This window comes from Morchella sextelata (genome assembly GCF_020137385.1).
Source record: "Morchella sextelata strain SCLS chromosome Unknown scls_1, whole genome shotgun sequence".
Lineage (NCBI taxonomy): Eukaryota > Fungi > Ascomycota > Pezizomycetes > Pezizales > Morchellaceae > Morchella > Morchella sextelata.
This window is the reverse complement of record NW_025408616.1, coordinates 1,936,549-1,957,576: the sequence shown is the minus strand read 5'-3', so window position 1 is coordinate 1,957,576 and position 21,028 is coordinate 1,936,549. Positions and strand designations below refer to the sequence as shown.

Sequence of the window (21,028 nt, the reverse complement as noted above, 5' to 3'; positions counted from 1 at the left end):
AAGAGCGAGAGTGAGGGCGTGAGTTTAAGTTACCCCTCCTCAGTCCCCCATGTGCAATCACCGATTATCACTCGCAACACTACCTCCCTTCCCCTTGTCTCCCGTTGTACCACACGCCAAGCCGGCATAGAGGGTTTGGAAAAGGGGACATGCGGCCCACCCGCTGTTCCCGTGCGTTGTGGAACTGAAGAATGCAATTTCAGGAACCCGCGATTGGGTTGCAGACGGGTGGAAGTGGTTTTGGCCCACTCTAGGGGGGGGTGGATACACACGTGCAGAAACCGATACCGATATATGAAAGGATGTGTGACGAGACAGAGCCGTCCCTTGATTCTGGCCGCATGCATGCAGTGGGCGGGAGTGGGCGGGAGTGGGAACGGTGCGGATGGGGATTCTGGTGTTTATAAGGCAGTCCAAGTTGGGGGAGCGGGAATTGTATAAGAGCAAAGATTTGATGTTTCATCAAGTGCAATCAATGGCTTTCCCGGTGCAAAATGCAGTCGTTGTAACTCTAGTTCTACATGAGAGGGGGGGGGGGGGGGATAGGGATCTTTTGAAATTGCGCATGTCCTCGACATTCCCATCACTAAAACGGACAGCTTCACTGCACTGGCGATGGCGTGCCGCTTTGTGAAAGAGAGCATGGCAAGACGACTCGCAGGGAGAAGCGCCCCAAGATTTCTGCCATTCATTCAAGGATTGGGAGATTGTTTCGTCTGCTTACACGTACGTAGACAGCGAGATAATGCTAGATCAGAGTGTTGGATATCTGGCTTTTCAAATGACGTCAAACCCGTACAGGCGAGCTGTCCAGGGTCCTCACCTGTCATGTCGACACTTGTCCGATCCGTGACTGGATGGCTTTGTAGACTCTTTGTCGAGATCAGAATCTATCACGTCACTTAAACATCTCGTCCCACTGTTTCATTAATGAATTATCATCAACCAACCAATCGTCCTACCTTTCAACACAGAGCAACTGCATATGCATACAATTCATCAAGCAATCAATCAATAAACACCGAGCAAGTAAGAATAGTGAGTGATAATCCATGAAGAGACACAAGTACAGCGGTTCCCCCAAGACTAATGTTTTCCTGGGCAAGCCTTACAGCACTGATCACTATCTTCTATCACCCAGACCCAAAATCTACAAGTCTTGTGAGAGTTGAGGCCCAGGAGCACTCTCCACCCAAGCTCGGCGACAGAGTGATTTCCCATGATTGCCCCGCCACAGAAGCTTGGCTGGCAGATAATCACGTCACGTGGTGCGCGGGGAAGGCAGCTGTTCGCACGCTCGCACTCACACACACGACGTCACAGCTCTGAGAAAGAACAAGAGGATCTGAAGCAGAAGCAGAAGTGGAAGCAATTGGAACTTCACTCCATCCCCTTTCTCTCTAGCTACGAACACCCCCCACACTCACGATACAAGATGGCCTCCTCCTCTGCTTCCACCACTGGCAGCAGTAACCCTCAGCAATCACTGTCCCAGCTAGATCCTATCGACATCAGCTCACACAGCTTCAGCACGCCCTCAAAACGCATCCACAACCAGCAGGATGTCGACTACTTCCCCACCTCGCCGGCCTACAAGCTGATCACCACCTTCATCCTCCACCTCAACGCCTCCGTCTCGCCGCTCGACCACTCTACAAATGCCCTCCGCAACCCCGCCCACTACACGCTCGTCTCCGAGACCATCAACGTCTCCCCCGCCGTCCAGAACATCATCGAACTCCTCCACGCCCTCGACAGCCTCATCACGCAAGCACCCCCCGACCCCGGCCCCCGCCGCTTCGGCAACGTCGCCTTCCGCAAATGGCACGACCTCGTCGCCTCGTCGGTGCCCACGCTGCTCGACCAGCGCCTCCCGCCCCACATCGCCTCGCACCCCGGTACCAAAGCCGAGCTCCTCCCCTACCTACTCGGCTCTTTCGGGTCGGCGCAGCGCCTCGACTACGGCACCGGCCATGAGCTCTCGTTTGCGGCATTTCTCTGTTGCTTGTGGGTGCTGGGCGGGTTCGAACCCGGCCGGGATGAGATCGCACTGACCTTGCGGTGCTTTGACGCTTATTTCCACCTGGTTAGGAGGCTAGTACTGACTTATACGCTCGAGCCGGCGGGGTCGCACGGCGTCTGGGGTCTCGATGACCATGCTTTTTTGCCGTATGTCTTTGGCAGTGCGCAGTTGACCACCTATCCACCGAGTAGTAGTAGCGGTGAGGCAGCGGCGGCGGCGGCGGAGGCGCCAAAGATGGTGGATCCTGCGGTCGCGTCGGCGCTCGAGGATGTACCGAAGCCCGGGGATGTGGTGACGAGCTTGGTGGTGGAGAGGGAACGCGTGCGCAATTTGTATTTCGGCGCGGTGGGCTTTATCTACGATGTCAAGACGGGGCCGTTCTGGGAGCATAGTCCCATTCTGTACGACATCTCGGGAGTGCAGGGCGGATGGGGAAAGATCAATAAGGTATGCGCAGTTCAGCTCTCTATCACACTTTCTCTACTGTTCTAGAGTAGCTAGAGGAGTATTTGGGTACCCCCTAGCTACTCTGCTATTATTCTGCGCCGTATCGGGAGACGCTAATAATTACTTTTTTTTGTCTATTATTTTTTTATTTCTCTTTTACTAATTCACAATGTTTTCTTTTCCTCCAGGGAATGCTGAAGATGTACAACGCAGAGGTGCTTGGAAAGTTTCCGGTCGTCCAGCACTTTCCCTTCGGCAGCATCTTCAATTGGGGTGCTCCCAGTCACAGCAACACCACCGCGGCGACAACTCAACACCAGAGCAATATCAATAATAGCAGCAGCAGCAGCACCTCCCGGGGAATGCCCGACACAGGAGCACCAACATCAGCCCCAACAACAAGAGCTCCCTGGGCCACTGCGACGAACAACTCATCATCAGCTTCGCTATCAAACACCGGCGCGACAACCAGAGCTCCCTGGGCGGCAGCCGGAACACCATCCTCCAGCGCATCAATCACCCCATCCACAAGAGCACCCTGGGCGAAACCACCAGCGCCCGACAACGTCATGACCACCAAATCCGGCGAACAGCCGCTCACCACTGCGCCCTGGGCCGCACCCCAGGTCCCGCTGTACCCCACATCGGCCGGTATGAGCGCCGCGCACCACCCCCCGCCGCCGAGGCAGCTGAGCGGGGAGGACACCGTCGCGCCGTGGAAGCTTGGCGGTGAAGGTGGTGCGGAGGCAGTACCGCCGCCGCCGGTGACGGAGGCGAACTTGGGGCCGAAACGGACGTCGTCGCCGGATAGTAGGTTGGCGGCGAGCCTGGATGGGGAGGAGGCGGAGAAGAGGAGGGGAAGCTTGGGGACTGGTGGGGTCAGGGTTGCGGAGACGGGCGATCTGAGCTTGGGGAGGAAGGGAAGTGTGGTGAAGGGTGAGAATGAATAATGAGTGAGTGAGTTGAGAGATCACGTTGTTGGAAATGTGATAATAAGGGTATCATGTGGTGTATTAAGGCGTTACGAGAAGATCATCATCATCATCATCATCATTATTAACATGGCGTACTTACTGTTTTAGTTGTTGGTTTAAGCTGTCAGTCGGTCAGTTAGCAGTAGCAGTAGTTAGTTTCTTGGTTTTGTCAGATAGTAATACCTAGCTCTGAATATATGCTATCACCACTCGAAACATGGATCGTCAGCTTCTTTGTTTTTGTTTTTCTTTTTCTTCTGCCCGTGCTGTGTGCTGTGTGCTTGTGCTGTTTTATCGTTATCTCGTGGCCGTGTCTATCACATCTTACCTGCCATCTCGTGATTGTGCCATCATGATTGCGATTAAATAATTGTTGGGGTATGGGGATGGGATGGGGGGGAGCCCTTATCCGGCAAGCACATCTCCTTTTGATACCACTCCTTCTTATCCCTTCTGCTTTGGGCCTCACTGATTGTCACTTTTTTGTTTGGTTTCACGATATGCTCATGGCCCATCCCATCCCTTATCATCACCATCACCATCACAACCATCATCATGCAGGCATCCTCGTTCCGTACCTACTTTTGCCTACCCACCTACCCACCTACCCACCCACCCGCACTCTCCCCGCACATGTGCATCCCGCTGCGATGAATTTATGTAGAGTACACATGGAAAAGTAGAGGGTAGGTACCAAGGCGCGCGGAGGCACCGTAGACTACAGCATAGCAGCGCACGTAACCAGCCCAGTTGCTCCATGTACATACATAGGCACGATACGATAGACGAGAATTAAGCGGGATTTTTTTTTTTTTTTTTACTTTCTTTCTTTGCATCTGGACGGACGCTATGTACCCACATATACATTTACATCTACATGCGTATGCAAGTCAGTCTGTCAAGCCCGCGCCCGCCAAAGAAGTGGAAGCCGCGGGCCCGGGGCGGGTATTTTCTCAATCTTCCGGGGAGGGGAGTGGTGGGAGCGGTAGTGGTGGTGGTGGTGGTGGTGGTGGTGGTGGTGGTGGTGGGGCCGTGGGGAAGGAAGGAAGAATAGGGAGAAATGGAGAAATGGAGAAATAGGTATTGCAGAAAAGGGAGAAATGGAAAAGACATGACTGAACAGAATTAGAAGACGGTGACAGAATGACAGTCTTGTTGCGGTGGGAGCTGCATACCCGCTCAGTATTACCTTACTCTACTGCCTAACAGCTACATGTATGATTTATGTAGAGTAGCTTTTTTGATAGGTAGCTTTTTTTTTTCCCTCGATGTTTCGTCCAGTAGGGTTTTAGCACCCACCTCCCATCGGTATGCTCTCGATGAGCTGTCTAAAAATATTTTTTTGTTTCTTTCCCGGGGAACGAAGTTGTGCCGACTGGGGGGAGAGCGAGCTACTCTACATACTTAGCTTCTTCACGAATCGAGAATACGGGAATCGGTTCGTCGGCGAGTGTGGTTCTGTGATTCGGGGGTGGGCATGGTCGATGCAGATGGGGGTTGGTTTGCAGATGAGACTTTGTAGAGTCTGGCTGTCTGGCGACTGGAGGACACTTGCACTAACTTGGTTGGGCTGACGGGCATGGCATGGCATGGCATGGCATGGCATATGCAGGTGAGGGTAAGGAAGCAGCAGGTGAAGTAGGGGAAGTGTGAGCAGAGATCGAGTGAGTGAGTGGTAGGGCTCTGCTCTGCTGCTCTGCTGCTCTAGCTATGGGGAGTAGTAGTAGTAGTAGCTGTCTAGCTGTCTGTGGTTGGGGGAGTTATCTAGTAAACTGCCATAGCTATTAGCTACTACTAGCAGAGACGCTGGTAGGATGGCTAGAATAGAAACTGACTGGGCTGGAGAGATCCACCGGAAAGAGGAAGGAGAGAGAGATATTCGGGATTGAGAAGAGGGCTGGAAAGGAGTCTGGAGAATTGCAGTTATTTGCTGGGTGATGCTGCCCTACGTAGACTGCTACTGCTCTGCTACATGTACCTACATATAATCTGTCTGCGCATGCCACACACGCACTGGTAGAGTACGCACACTGGTAGGACGACAATAATAGAGTAGAGGAGATCAAGAAGATCACGAAGAGAACGAACAATTGAATATAACCCACCATACCCAGAATAGAGCACGAATAGTAGAGATCTCAGACACCTCTCTCCCTGCCTCCCACCCCCCCATCATCCATTCCCCATACACTCGGCTGCAGACACGGCACAAGGCTGCTCCTGCTGCTGCTGCTGCGGGACGAACGCTGTTGGTCTAAGAAAGGTTCACAGGAAAAGAGAGACGAGAGACAACAACCTGTTCGGGTGGTGCACCGTTCTCCTTTACAATAGGGTCTCCCTTTTTTTTTTTTTTTTTTTCCATTCCTCTCCCTCCTTCTTTTTTTTTTGTGTGTCCTCTTCTCTTTCTCTTCTTCTTATTCTTCTTCACTGACCTACCCTCTCTCTCCTCCTCCTCCCCCTTCAATCATCATCCCTTTCTCTTTTCCACACTCTCCCGAGTCGAGTTGTTGTGGTTCGTATTTTAATCTTTTTTTCTTTCTTCCCTTCCTTTCCTTTCCTTTCCCTCTTTACCCACTGCATTGCGTTTGTCGACGTAAGTGGTGGTTGACGTTGTGCCTTGCCTTTCTGGATTGGGATTGTGATAAATTTCAACGAAAACGTTTGGTTTGGATAAAACGACCACGCAGAAAGAGATATACCCCCATTCCATTTAACGCACCATCTACGAGGAGAAGAAGAAGAGCTCGCCGCAGCACGATTGATTACTCTTTACGAATTCGCAACCATCCCCATCATCATCATCAACAGCAGCAGCCTCATCAACAATACCAGCAGCAGCGGCTGATATATATTTTACTCTACGTCCACGGTCTATTCCACACGTGCATTCCCCCTGCTAGCTACCTGCTAGCTGTTGCTGCACAGGTTGTAGGTTTCCCCTGCTCATCCATCCTTGCGCCCCCCTGTCCTACTCCCAGCCCAGGGTCACTTTAAAATCCCCCCCACCACAACTCCTGCTCCTCCTCGCCCTCCCTTTTTTCACCCCCGCGCTGTTGTTGTTGCTGCTGCTGCTGGCTGTATTTAAAAAGAGTCCCGAGAACAAAACCAGCACTCTCTCTTTTCCCACTCCCACTTTCTCTCCCTCTCCCTCATATTCCCCCCCCCCCCCCCCCCCCCCCAAACGCCCTGGCAGCATCTGGGGCCCCTCGTGAACGCGTCAGACAGTCAGTACTGTAGTCAGTCCGTCAGTCAGATATACTAACTCAAACACCCATTTCCCGCAGTTCCAGGCCAGAACACCAAAATCTTCAATCACACCCCATCACCCACCCCACACACCTAACCCACCATGGCTGACCCCTCTCCCCCGGGCACCGCCAACGACCCCGTGAAAGAAACCCACCGCGAAGAGACTCTCGCCCCCAAAAAGCCCGGTCTCCTCGGCGCCGCCAAACGGCCTTCCTCCGCAACCACGGCCGCAGCAAGCTTCACCGTCGGTGGCGCCGTTGCACCCGCCACCAATGGATCACGCCGCTCCGCAACCGGCTCCACAACCGGCCTTGGGAAGCCTCTGAGGCCAGCCAGCTCGTCAAGCACTGCAGGGACCCCCCCGGGCTCCAAGAGGGTCTCCTCGGCAGCCGGTGGTGCACCAGCAACAACTACAGGAACCAAGACAACCCCAACCGTGAGAAGGACTGTCACGACCCCCGGAACACCCGAGAGGAGAAGCACTTCCAGCACCGGCGGGCCTACAAGCCCTGAGCGGAGGGGTTCAAGCCTTTCCGGAGTCGTTAGGAAGCCGGCTGCCCTCCCTGCAGGGCTGAGCGCACACAGGTCCCGCGGGTCACTCAGTACCCCCAGCGTCACTGGCCGCAGCTCAGTCAGCAGTCTCCGCGAGGCCGCGACCAGCCCTAGGCCACCCAGCGCGAATGGCAGACCCGAGAGCTCGGCCGGTGCAAGACCACCTTCGGTAAGGAAGTCGGCCACCGCCAACACAATCGCCGGAAAGCTTGTTTCCGGCGCCGCTAACCTGCGGGCGAGACCAAGTTCCTCGGGTCTCAGCTCCACTGCATTGGCTGAAAAGGAGAAGGAACTCGAGACGCTCCGGGCAAAGGTTGCCGAGCTGGAAGCGCAGAACAGGAACATTGTTGAGGAGCTTGTCAAGGCAAAGGAAGAGAGCGAGGCTGTATCACCCGAGAAGACGGCCGAAGCTGCGGCTGCCCTTGCGGAGCTGGATGCGGCGACGGAGAAGCTGACTAAGGCTCTTGAAGAGGTGGATGAGCTGCGAGCGAGGATTGTAAACCTTGAGGAGACGGTATGGTTTCACATGATTGGCATAATAATGATATATCGCGGTTCTGACAATTTTGTAGATTGCACAGCTTAGGGCAGAGAGCACTACTGCTCAGGAAAATAGCGCTAAGCTTGCGTCGGCGATGCAGTTGGAGGCTGACACTGTCAAGAACGCCTCCGAAGCCATTGGCGTCAAGCACAAGGAGGAGATTCAATCCCTGCATCACAAGTTTGAGGTCAAAGAGACCGAGCTCCTTCAGAAGATCGGCGGTCTTGAAAAGACCCTTGAAGGCTTGAAGAGTGAGCATGCTGAAGAGGTTACCAAACTCACCAAGCAGGTCGAAGAGGTAAGATATCAAAAGTGAGTGTAGATGAATTGCTACTAACATGGTCGCGACAGGCCGTTGAATCTGTGAAATCAAAGGCAGCCTCCGAAAGTGGTGATCTTCAGCAAGCTCTTGATGCCCAGAAGGAAGCCCACACCAAAGCTCTTGAGGCTCTTACAATTGCTCTTGCAGCTGAGAAGGCCGCTTCCGCACAGGGCGCGGCAGACTCCGAGAGCATCATGAGGAAGCACAATGAGGAGCTCGCGGCTTTGAAGAAGAGCCTCGAGGAATCAGACGATGCCTTCATGCAGGCTCAGGAGAAGGCCAACGAGGCACTCGAAGCCCGCGAACGCGAGGTTGATGGCCTTAACAGCGTCGTCAAGGCTCTTCAGGGCGAAATCGAGAAGCTTGCAAGTGATAAGGCGACCGAGCTGCAGGAGAAGATCAAGGAGCTTAACGAGCAACATGAAGCCCGCATCAAGGAAGCTCACGCTAAGGCTGAGAAGATTGCCGAGGAGGCGAACGCCAAGATCGAGGCTCTGACTAAGGAGCATCAGGCACAGCTTGAAGCCGGTTCCGGCGCTCTAGCTGCCCAGCTTTCTGAGGCCAAGACTGCCGCTGAGGCCAGGGAGCAGGAGCTTCTGGAGCAGATTGAAGCCGCTCAGCAGGAGTCTGCTGAAGCCATCGAGGCCGCCCAGCAGACTGAAAAGGAACTCCTCGAAAAGGTCGAGGCTGCTCAAAAGCAATCCGCCGAAGCCATTGAGGCTGCCGAGAGGAATGAAAAGGGGCTTCTCGAGAAGATTGAGATCGCTCAGAAGGAATCTGCTGTAGCAATCGAGGCAGCTCAGACGGAAGCAGCAGAGAAGGTCGAAATCGTCAAGAAGGAGAGCGAGAACCTGAAGAAAGAGTATGAGGAGAAGCTTGTAGAGCTCCAGAACCAGATTACCGGGTCCGCAGACGAGAAAGATAAGGAGTGGCAGAGCAAGATTGAGCAGCTCAAGAGCGTTCATGAAGAGCAAATCAATGCGCTTACAGTCAAGCTTGAGGCGTCTCAGAAGGAAACCGAAGAGTTGTTGGCAACCGTCGAGACAGTTAAGCAGGAGGCCAACCAACGCCTCGAAGCGGAAATCGAGAGGGGCCAATCTGAGTCCAATATCTTGAAGAAGACCCTCGACACATTGAACAGCGACCTCACGGTTTGTTCTCTCAATATAGTAACGTATGATATTTATTAGATGCTGACAGCCCCCACAGGACAAGGAAGAACAGCTCGCAAAGTTCAAGACCGATCTTGAAAAGAACGTCGAGAACCTGGCTGCAAAGGCCGCGGTATGGATCTCGGTTGTTTCTCTACGTTTTCTGGGCAGGATTGTTTACGATCATTACAGGAAATCGCCGAGCTCCAAGAGAAGCATGTCGCTACTATTGAATCTCTTAACGCCGAGCATGCAACTGAAATCGACACTCTTAAGAAGTCGTACGCTGCTGGGAGTGAGGAGAAATATGCTACTCTTAATGCCAAGTATGATGAACTAGTCAAGGAACACGCAGCCGCGACCGAGGACCACCAGACCGAGCTGGAGACTATGATTGCGGAGAACAAAACCGAGATCGAGAGGCTTACGGAGGAGCTCAAGAATTCCGAAGAGGAGTCGCTTATACAACTTGAGGAGAGCCACGCCGAAGTTGTCGCCCACCTCGAGGGGGAGATTGCTGATCTGGAGAAGGCAAAGTCAGAGCTCCAGGCTGCTCTTGAGGCCGCGCCGGCTCAGGATGATCTCGAGAAGCTCAAGGCTGAGTTTGCCGAGGAGAAGGGAGAGTCTGTGGAGCAAATCCAGAAGCTTAAGGAATCTCTCGACGCTCAAATCACAGCGAAGGTGGCCCTGGAAGAGGACCTCGAGAAGTCAAAGGCCGATAAAGAGGAACTCGCCAAACAGCTCGCCAGCATCCAGGAGGATATTGACGCATTTAAGGCTGGCAAGGAGGCTCTCCAAACTAATGCCGATGACTTGCAGTCTCAACTCAAGGAGCTTACCGAGAGGTCCACCGCTGATGTCGAATCGTTCAAGAAGCAGATCGAAGAGATGCACGAGCGTGCCAACAATGATGCCACAACTCTTGAGCAAATCTACACTGCACAGATCAACGACCTTGAGTCTAGGGTAAGTAGTTTGAAGGAGAAGCTTGCTGCCGCTGAGGCAGGAAACAAGGATGTCGGTTCAAGTCTCCAGGAGCTCGAGAATGCCAAGAAAGAGAAGGAAGCGGCATTTGCTCAAGCTGTCAAGGAGCTTGAAGGGAAGGAGGCGGTTATTGCCGCCATTGAGAAGGAGTTGGAAGCCCTTAAGGCCGAGAAGGAGGATGCCGTTAACGCTGCTAATGCTGAAAAGGAGGCTATTAAACTAGATTCAGTTGCCGCTCTTGAGGCCGTTGAGAAGAAGCTTGAGTCAACCAAGACTGAGCTCGAAACTGCTTTGGCTGATGTTGCTAAGGAAATGGTTTCCCTCCAGGCTATTGTTCAGGAGAAGGAGACCGCTCTCGAGAGTGTTGCTAGGCATAACGCAGAACTTGATCTCGCCCTTGAAACCGCTACTAAGCAGAATCTTGAGCTTAAAGGTGACCTCCAGACCTTCAACGAGAAGCTTGCACTCGCAGCTGAGGACAAGGAAGCCGCTCTTGCAAAGGCTCTCAAGGAGGCACAGGAGAAGGCAGCTGCTCTTGAAAAGGCCGAGGAACTTGAGATGTCATTGAAGGAGAAATTGGCCCTTGCCGAAGCTCTTGTAAGCGAGAAGGAAGCCGCCATTGTCAACATCACCAAGGAAGCTACCGCCCGGCGCAGCGTTCTTGAAGCCGAACTCGCTGAGAAGGAACTTGCATTGAAGTCGAAGGAAGAGGTGAGCACAGAAGATGAACCCGATCTGATGGAAGACGAATCGGGCGCCGAGGATAGCGCCGAAGAATATATGGAAGTTAAGCATATCTCTGTTACAGGAATTGTCAGCCACCCACCTCCCCGCTGATGTGAGTCTTTGTCGGGAACTTCGAGAGAGTATTGAGGCTAAAGGTTTATAGATAACCGGGCTCCGCGCGCAACTGAACGAACTCGAAAACGAGAATGAGGACCTCAGGAGGGAAACGAACAGGTGTGTATATCATTCGGCGCCCCATTTATTGTGCATTTTTTGCGATTAGTGTACCCCCCCGTCCCTCCCCTACTCCTCATGCATGCAGAGATGCGAAGCGGGGTATGTTTAGAATGTTTTTCTTACGGCGTCATGTTGTGCTGATCAAGTTCTCATGGTAAACGTTGGGGGTGGTTCTTACAGAGTCCTCAAATCGATCGAAAACCTTCCGCTCGAACGTCGACCGGCGACAGCCGTCCCAAGATTGGAGATCGTCGAGACAGTATAGATTGAAGCCAGGCCCATAAAGGGGGCTTGAGAGGAGAACCAGGGGTTCTTCGTCTCCGTGAGGTTGGAAAATTAAAGGTTTTCCGGTTTATTTTCTTCGTAATGTTCGTGCTGGGATTGATGCTATTTTCCCTTTTTACTTCACATTTCTGGAGCGAAGTATAGCTTTTTTTTTTACTTCCCTTTTTTTTTCCTTTTTTTTTTACGATTTTCTTAATCTTGCGACCTCACCCCTCATCCTTTCACGACTTTTTTCTTTCACGGAGGGGGAAAACCTCCGCTACTTTTTTTCTAGTATCTATTTTCTTGGTGTAATTACGATTTTCCTTAGTTTTTCCCTACGTTTTTTTCTCTCTCAATTAGCTGTGGAGTCAAAAAAAATCTGTAAGTTGGATGTTAGAAGAAGAAACGACGTCAGTAATGTTTAGGAGTTGAATTCACGCTTGGCGGCTTTTTATGAGTTGTACTTGGATGTGCTAGGTTGCATTGAATACCACAGCCCGGTTAGCTCAGTGGTAGAGCGTGTGGCTTTTACGGGGTTAAATCCGGAAAAGCATACCTCAATGTCGCGGGTTCGACCCCCGCATCGGGCTCTCATCAAAACTTTTTTCGTTTCCATCATATGGCGGATTTGAAGAAAGTGTAACAACTTTTTTAGGTTCTGCTGTTGTATGTAGAGTACAACATTGTCGGGTTAAATGCGCCGTGTCATATCGAATTTCCGGATGTCCACCGCGGTGGTAGACAGTTGTGCTTCTCAACTTTCTCGTATTCCTCGCCTTCCTCGGATTCTTCATATCTGGTTTCGGGCCATGCATCCTTATGTTGGTCCTGAAGTCTGAACAATTGCCTTGCCCTGACACAAACCAAAACAGCCATCCAACCCATCCTTGCAATAACCGTGTTTCTACCAGCTCATTGATTGGCCCCTCCAGTTTCTCTCTCTAACCGTTGACGAACGCCCCCAACCAACTACTTTAAACAAACTCTTAATTTTTGAGTATGCGGCACATACATAACCTGGGGGAGGAAACATATATATTACCACCCCCTCTTTTTTTTCCGTTTCGAGGGGAAACTGGGGATGGAGGGGAAGAATGAGGGTTTGATTTCTCGGTTCCTGGCGGGTGCTGTGCGATCGACGACGATTTGATGGTGCTCCCTCCCGTTTCCCCGGGGGTACAGTGGTGGTACGAGTGGTACGAGTGAGCGTTTGTGGTTGAAGACGGGTACTGCTGGAGCCGGGGGAGGGAACTGGAGTAGGTACATGTATGTACATGTACCTACTCTATGTATGTACCTAGACGTCAGACTGCTGCTGCTGCTATTGAATCCAGAGAGCTTGCCGTCATAGCAATATCATTATCACGAAGAGTGAGGTGAGTCTGTAGATAAGAGTAGTAGTAGGTTATCTACAATAGCCATACGTGCATTAGCAGCGCTAGGTGAAGTAGCGAAGAGCAGCCAAAGGAAAGCTGGCTGGCGGTGACGTAACTTGCAGCGGGCGGGCTAGAGAGGACAGCTTAGTAGGGTAGTGTCGGTATCGGAGGCTTGTGTGCGGCAGATCCCGTGGCCCGGGGGGGGGGGGGGGGGGTTGTCGCAATACAGCGCAAGCTTGCTATAACGGTACCTTCTATAAGGGTAATCCCTCTATAACGGTAGCACTTCTTGGTCCTTTTTGCCCGGATTTCAGCACAATCACCTCTTATATAAGGGTAATCTCTCTATAACGGTACCAAATTCCGGTCCCGAGCGTACCGTTATAGCAAGCTTTCGCTGTAACAGGAAGAGGAGGAGGAGGACGGAGAGACAATCATGTTGTATCACTCGTGCTGTGTTCTGTGGGCGTTTTGATGGCTCGGAGACGGATGAGATGGGGTGGACAGCGATAGTCAGACAGACATACACACTGACAGATAGGTGGCTTTTGCTTTGGAGACACCTACTCTATATGCCTAAGTAAATTACCATGTTCTCCCTCTCTCACCCCCATCTCTCACTCACCCACTCCCCCGTCAGTACATCATCAGGCAGATACACTGCGTCCTTGGCCCACCTAAGATGCCCGTCTAACTCTACTGCTGCTGCATGCAACCAACTCACCATAAGTCTGGTCCAGGAGAATGCAGCCCCGCGCCCTGACCATACTCTACATATTCTGCGCGGGAAACAGCTTATTTGCTTTTCTGCCTGCTTGCTTGCTCGGAGGTCATACTGCATCACTCGATCGATCGATCCGTACCTACATGATACCCTCCCTAGGGTCCTCCTCCCCCATGTCCCCCGAGTCTTAAAGTAGATATCCCGACCTTTTTTTTTTTTTTTTTTGCACATGTATCAGGTAGAGTACTTAACAGCTTAATTACCGTCGACCACCGCTTCAGGATCAGCGCTACAAATGTTTGGATCAATCAAGCTCCAACGCCTATACTCTAGAGTGGGGGGAAGGTGTTGGAGATGTTTCATTCACAGTGTGTAGAGTGCTCTATGGATGCCTACAGGTATGTATGTAGGTACCAACGGACCGGGCAGCAACAGGGGATGGATGAAGAGTGCAACATTCGGGAGGGTGGGTATATGGAGATAATATATACACAAGTAACGGTTTCAGATCATCCGTGACCTAAATAGGTCCTATTGGGGGTCGACAAAGGCAAAAAGGTAAGGCAACCCGTTTCAGTTTCATTCTTTTCTTTCTTGTTTATACTCAAGACCAGGAATGAAGGGAATCATATCCAATTGGAGCCCTCATGCACATAAAAAAAGGACACAAAAGCAGAAGTGACAAAACCAATGCGCATAATCCACATACAAGAAACACCCCATACAAAAAAACACAAAAAGCACATAAATCAATACATAAATACGTTAAATATCAGATCCCAAAGATTCCCCCACACGAAATAAAAAAGAGAGTGTGTTGAAGGAAGTATAGAAAAGCATAAACTGAAAGCCATGCGCTTGATATACATGCAACGTTCCCACCCTCGCGGAAAAGATTCATGACAACTATGTGCTCATGTATAACTTTCCCTCCAAAATATCAATATCCAACAGAAAAGAACCATTCAAAATAAAACTCCTAACAAATGGAAAACGCGCAGTCGAAAGAAAAATAAGGGATTGGATGTTGTTATTTCATAAGGACAAACCGATCCCTCTATTAATCCTTCATTCCCAATAATTTGTCCATATTTCCGGAGTGATGCAGAAAAAAAAAGAAAGAGAAAAAGAACCGTTAAATAGAAAAATAAAACCCACTCCCAAACGACCAAAAAATACCTACCCAGAATCAAATTCAGGCTCAATGAAAGTCTATCGATTGGACCCCGACTTTCGTCAAGACGTCCCGAACATCGCTTTCTGCTACTACGACTCCAGTCTCCGAACACTTTGCTTTGTTCCTGAGCTCAGAACATAAGGTATCCATATCTAACTCCCCATTGGCAAATTTCGGGTGAGCGCTGATGTGGTCCCTACCGTCGTCCCTTTGAGTAAGTCTTAGCTAACAACGACGTTTTTTTTGAGGGAAAAATGAGGAACATACCATATTTTGTTACAACTTAGCATCTTCTTTGGATCTTCGGCAGGGACGACCTCATCCTCATCGTCATCATTGTCCCCTCCGTTTTCGGCACGGTCGGCCTCCGCTACCAGATCTTTCTTCAGGGCGAACGGTGACTCGATGCCTTCGAAGCTGGTAGTCATCGGGAACGCATCCTCGAAGAAGCTCATGTTGATTCCGGCATTGATTTCATTGATGGGGTCTCGGTAGTCGTTGAATAGTACCGGATCGAAATTGCCGCCATTCTGTTGAGTTAGCCAATCCAGTGAGGTTGGTGTGGGTGCGCTGGAATTGTTGTTGAGCTGGACCGCCTTCGGGATAGGGTTGTGAGGGTTCCCGCATGCCATTCCTAGTTTCTCGCAGAAGGTAATTTCAGTTTCGCCGTCTAAAGGCCCGCTCTTGCAGATGTAGCGATCCCCGTTTGGAGCGATTGATATCGTACCGTCCTCGGTTGAATTATTTTGCTGATCATTGGATCCATTCAAATTCATTGGTTCAGGGCTTGTTCCACAAGATGAACCAGGCCCATGCTGTGATACTGATGACGCCGAAGGTGATGAGGTAAAATCCCTACTACCACCGTTCAGACGAGGTGTATTCTGTACACTCGCAGAGCCTCCACTACTATCGTTGCTCAGGCCATAATCTATTATTGCGCCTTTATTAGTTGGGCCGTCAATAACAGATCTGAGAATATGTATATGAAATGCACTAGGCTCCGAGAAGAAAAGTGGAAACTCACTTGCGAAAATGTCATCGTTTATCGCATTGGTTGATTTGTTCTTATCTTCGATCTTAGGAGAAGCACTGGCACCCGTCCCCGCACTCATCCTTTCGAGTAAAGTACCAGGTCCCACCTTCACGCCATCTCCGCTACCCTGACGCCCGAAAGGAGAACCGATACCACCACCAAACATAGGAAATTCGAACTGGAAGCCACCTGTACTTGCACTTTTCCCAAACAAACCTGGGGCACTTAAAGTTGGTGTCTTTTGTGCTTGATGTAATCGTCGCCGATAATCCTTTAATTCCACCTGCAGTCTATCCACTTGGGCTCGAAGAAGGCTATTCTCGTGGTTTGCAGACTCTGACGCCTTCTCCAAATCCGTCACTTTCTGTTCGAGATCCTTCAAATGCTTCTCCTTACGTTCCCGGAAAGCCCTTTGAGCGGCTCGATTCTGCGCCTTGCGTTTCGACGTAGGTTCTGACGTAAGGGGCTTGCGTCCAGGCCTTTTGGCAGTTGTTCCATCTGATTCTGGCAATAAACTCGACGGTTAGTTGAGTTGCTCAACACCCATCTTATGAACTACTTAGACGCTCGTGGCTCTTGGCCGAAGAAAAATGATCTGACGGGCAAGCCCTCTGGTAGGAAAAAGAAAATGAAGCGTCACTGAGAAAGAAAGCAAATTGTGAAGAGCGATGCAATTGTGAACAGGAAACAGTTGGGTAAATTTGGTATATATATATATTTAAGAAATGTAATTTGTACAATATAGAAAGATGGGTTTTTGTGTAAGCAGGAAGAAGGGATGAACCCACCTCTCCTCTTTGGCTCTGCATCGTGTGGATCAGAGCTCGGGCTCCCATCATCATTTGACGGTGGGCTTTTCCTTTTGTCATTGTCCTGTGACATAGAGCCTGGGGTATCCGAATAAGAAGTTCCGTTCATACTGTTATCCACGCCATCAAGACCTGTTTCGAAGTCCCAAGGCCCATCAGCGTCCCAATCAGGATAATCTAGGTCCCCACCCATCAGTGGGGTATCATCCGCAAAGCTACCGTTTAGGGCAGCTGTTGGTGGCGGAGTGCCGTTTCCATATTGTGAGCCCATTGAATCTGGGGTACCGTTTTGTGAATTGTGCTTTAGGGACTGGGTGACCTGATTAACAGAAGGACTTGTGAACAAGCGTGAGTCAGAGTTTGATTGAAGGGCGCGAAGCAGGAGATCCTGTTGATCGGGATCGAGGTAGAGGCCGTCTGATGATGTTGTGGTCATATCCTCTCGTCAAGTAGTTTGAGATGAGGTTTCTGCTATGGGAAATATTTAAATATTTGCAAGACGATCAACTCAATATGTTGAGACGAATGAAATGTACGGCAGAGGCCGGGCGGGTTGTAGTCCGACAAACACAGCAAGTGCTGCGAAGGATAGGCGCGAAAAACAACTAGTTAGTGCGCTAGAGATAGAGAAACAATCGAATTTTTGTGCCCTCTACGAGGTCTCGAGTAGCTTCACGTTGTTGTCGAGGATTGTCTCGAGTACTTGGTGATGAACCGAAATTGGGCTGTGTAAGAAGAGTTGGTCGAGGCAAGAAATGGGTAAGTCTAGGAAGTTATGGACGGGTGAATGGGTATGCAATAAGGTCTAGACGTAAGACAAGGGCTCGGGGCTAGCAATAAAAGCGCCTAGACTTTGGTGACCAAGAAGGAAGATATGTGAAGTGAAGGAGAGATGGAGATGGGGGAGGGTATGTGATGGGTAAAAGGGGGGGGGGGGGGGGGGGGGGGGGGTGGCGGTTAGTAAGTGAATGGGCAGAAGAATCAGTGAGTCGGAAGGAAAGAAGATTTGGGGAGATTTGGGGAGAGAGGGGAAAGTGTGTGTTTCTGTACTGAAAACGGGTGATGGGGCGATCTACGGTGGAAGTGATCACTGCGAGATGCAAGAGTAGAAAAGGCCTGGAAGAGGTCTGGAAGGATACAAAGGTTTGGTGGTGGTGGGGAAGACCTTCTTACAGTATGAGGTGAGCGTATTCTAACACTAATATTGTATCTAGGCCGCCTTGGTGGAAGACGGCGAAGAGAGCGGCGACGGCGGATGTAGACGGAACCTGATGGGGTCCAATCCTATGCAGATGTGGGCTGCCGATTCCTGCTAACTTAATGGGACACACTACAAAGCTGCAGTAGTGGTACTGTAACTGAAGAAACAACGGCCCTTTTTGCTTGCTGTGGGAAAACTAATAGGAACACCAAAGAGCAAGAGCGTTGACGGGGGAGTAGGTACATGTCCTTCACGTCCAATTGTGCCTGTGTGAGTGAGGAAGCTGCAAGCAAGTGCACAGATACTAGAGTACATACAGTACTACCTACCTCTACTCTATTGTCGTGCATGCATCTGTAGAGTAGGTATCTACTCTACAATTCAAAAGCTCGGCTCAAGTACAAACTTCCAGAATCACAACACAGAATCAGGCGCAGTTCAAATACCAATGCTTTCCCTCTTCTATGGGAGGACAGAAAATCTACGGACTGGACACTCTACCTCTTCACCTTTCTATCCACTTCTTTGTCCTCATACCCCCGAGGGCTTACAAATTCATCATGCCCAGCAATGCCAGGGGTGTGGTGGGGTACACATCTGCAAGGATGAGACGGTCGATATTGTCTCATTGGTGGGTCACTGCAATCTACTCTAACGGATTTAAGAGCTTCTTCCCTATTCACAGGCCTGAAAACCCTCTATTTAATTGCAAGACGTTTCCGGGCTGGGTCTGCACATACCACCAAAATCCGGTACTTATGCAAGTTCTTGGTTTATGCAGAGCCGGAGTTTTGAAACGTCATAACACACTGAAGTTTGGAACAGGTCCCGCGATTCTGCCTCCCAGATCTATGCATAAAACAGTCATATTCCAGAAAACTCCTTTTTGGCACTTTTGGCGAAGAACCAAACTCTCCTCCCCATGTGCACTGCAGATTCCAGCTTGTTATCTCCATCTTATTTGACATCTTCGATAGTACTGTTTTCGACATCTCGGAACTTTCCACTGGTTTTTCATGCTGCTTACTTTGCATACAGGTAGATGCATTAGCCAGTGTCCGTGCTGGAAGCACATCAGCCTGCGTGAGCTATGCCAAAAATTTATCAGGAGCGCCTTCAATTGTTTCAACCCCAGTTTCCTCTTGCAGTAGTCTCACATAAAGTTCCATCAACGGTTCAACGACAATTAAATTGAGAACAAAAAAAATCCTCGAAAACGAACAAAAATACTGGATCATGGAAGCTATACCTACTCCTACAAGCAACCTATATATACTTGAGATGCATATCTGCTTTTAAGTACGGTTTACTTTAATCTGTCCTGAGCAGACAGCCCATCCTCGCGCCGACCTACTGTTTATCGAGTAACGGGGAAATCTTCAGGTTATTTGAGGCCTTCCATTTCGAATGCTCAAAATCCAACTGCCGCATCATTTTGCTAGGGACTATGTTCCCTGAAATTGCTACAAAATCCCCGATCATAGGGATGTACCCTAGAACCAACTTAATCCCTTCAGTTCTTTCCACCAGATTCCCAATCGCCTGTTTTTGGTGGTCGGCTATCTAGGGAGGTCGGCTATCTAGGGAGGTCGGCGTCCCTTCGATCGTACTAAGCCCAAAAGATGTCTTTGGTGATCGAGAAGCGGCGCAAATTAAGGCTAAGGCCGCCGGGCCGATCCTGAAAGGAGAAAATGAGCCCGCAGTACATACCTACAATATTCACAGTGCAACCACTCATGTTTACCCATGAAGTGGATATATTTGATATACAAGGCAAAAAGATAAACACACATCGAAGCGATGAAGTCGTCAAACGATATTCTCGTGGTCAATTAAGCCAATTTTTCCCTTATACTTTGCGTCACTGCAAAATCAGAGTCTTATAATACGTGGAGTAACTTTACTACGAAACCCTGAGACTGCGTTCATAGTGTACCCCCTCGCATGGGGGCATAGCACGAATACGAGTCAGTTAGCCCCAGGAGATTTCTTCGACGCAGTGCATACACGCAAAGCACATACATACTCTACTTTCGAAGATACTACATGTAGTATGTGCGGATCTGTTTCGGGGGAATTCCTCGGTTCGCCCAAAATAAGTTCTTACGCATCCAACCCCCCGGTAAAGTAAAGATTTCCTATTGGGGAATTATATCCCATACTATTTTTCCGTACCTGCTCTACTGGCAACTAGCCTCGTAGAATTCAATTCCAAGATCAACTGTTTCAAATGAAGTGTTATGGGGAGGGAAAAGTCTTGTGGCGCTCCTAGTGGAATATGTTCTTGGCTTCAGAATTCCAACAGCCATGCGTACATGGCCTCCGCCTAGATATCCCTCGCCCCCCCCCCCCCCCCTCTCTAGGGTAGAAAAAAACTACAACATGGACACAGAGGGATTGAATAACCACAACTCTCAAGGCCCATCTATGAGGGCAATTTATGATAGGTCCTGCCCGGAGTCGAACCGGGATTACAAGAATCAGAATCTTGGGTGCTAACCATTACACTACAGAACCGTTGATATGAAGCCTATTCCGTTTATATAAAATGTTTTCGGCGATAACTGAATGGCCCAATCCTTTTGGTTTTAAGAGCCATAAGTGGCTTAAGGTCATTGATCGGGTTGTTACCTTTTTACTGTGTTCAACCACAAACATGCCTAGTCTTATGATACGCTTGGTGCGTATATACCTTTGCTGCATTAAGGCATGATCAGTGCAATTTTATATCGATTGTACCAAGCTCGATATATCAAGAAAGGTATTGCCAAGCGGCTAAGATGACGAGTGATATATCATGACCACCATGTCATACTTGATACAGTATAGGAGCAAAAAGCCAAAAGGATTCGGTTTAGGGTGATTTCTTAGCAAGAAGGTCTCGAAAGTATCAGATTACTAGTCAAACAAAAATCTTGAAAGTAACTTGTCAAAACGATCACTAATCCCATATTTACCGTTATGTACTCAACCCACGCGTACGGTAGGACCCATGGAACAGGATGCAAAGGACTCACCGAATCTCAGTATCATTTCCTCTTAGCTCAAGCACGACATGGCCCCGGCTCAGGAATATCCCCGACGGTATAATAGTATGCCCCGTCGGAGATATTGAATAGATAAGATATGTTATTATTGACAACCTGTTTACTGTTTATTAACCACATGTAGAGATGACAGTGACTCTTAGATGTGCCAAATGTGCGCACATTGATGACTGCAACTGTTTCCC

General features: G+C 50.0%; 3 protein-coding genes across 3 annotated transcripts; 2 read left to right on the top strand and 1 right to left on the bottom strand.

The window, feature by feature from the left end:
* Nucleotides 1–1,435: 1,435 nt before the first annotated feature.
* H6S33_000488 (uncharacterized protein) lies at nt 1,436–3,420 on the top strand (the record flags this gene model as incomplete). Its single annotated transcript, XM_044831870.1, has 2 exons — nt 1,436–2,470; nt 2,659–3,420. The coding sequence occupies 2 exons, from the start codon at nt 1,436–1,438 to the stop codon at nt 3,418–3,420; spliced, it is 1,797 nt and encodes a 598-aa protein (XP_044700047.1).
* Nucleotides 3,421–6,793: 3,373 nt separating this feature from the next.
* Nucleotides 6,794–11,080, top strand: H6S33_000487 (uncharacterized protein; the record flags this gene model as incomplete). Its single annotated transcript, XM_044831869.1, has 5 exons — nt 6,794–7,759; nt 7,818–8,084; nt 8,138–9,259; nt 9,318–9,392; nt 9,452–11,080. The coding sequence occupies 5 exons, from the start codon at nt 6,794–6,796 to the stop codon at nt 11,078–11,080; spliced, it is 4,059 nt and encodes a 1,352-aa protein (XP_044700046.1).
* A 3,694-nt stretch (nt 11,081–14,774) lies between these two features.
* Nucleotides 14,775–17,031, bottom strand: H6S33_000486 (uncharacterized protein; the record flags this gene model as incomplete). Its single annotated transcript, XM_044831868.1, has 4 exons — nt 14,775–14,946; nt 15,018–15,681; nt 15,778–16,290; nt 16,575–17,031. The coding sequence occupies 4 exons, from the start codon at nt 17,029–17,031 to the stop codon at nt 14,775–14,777; spliced, it is 1,806 nt and encodes a 601-aa protein (XP_044700045.1).
* Nucleotides 17,032–21,028: the final 3,997 nt, after the last annotated feature.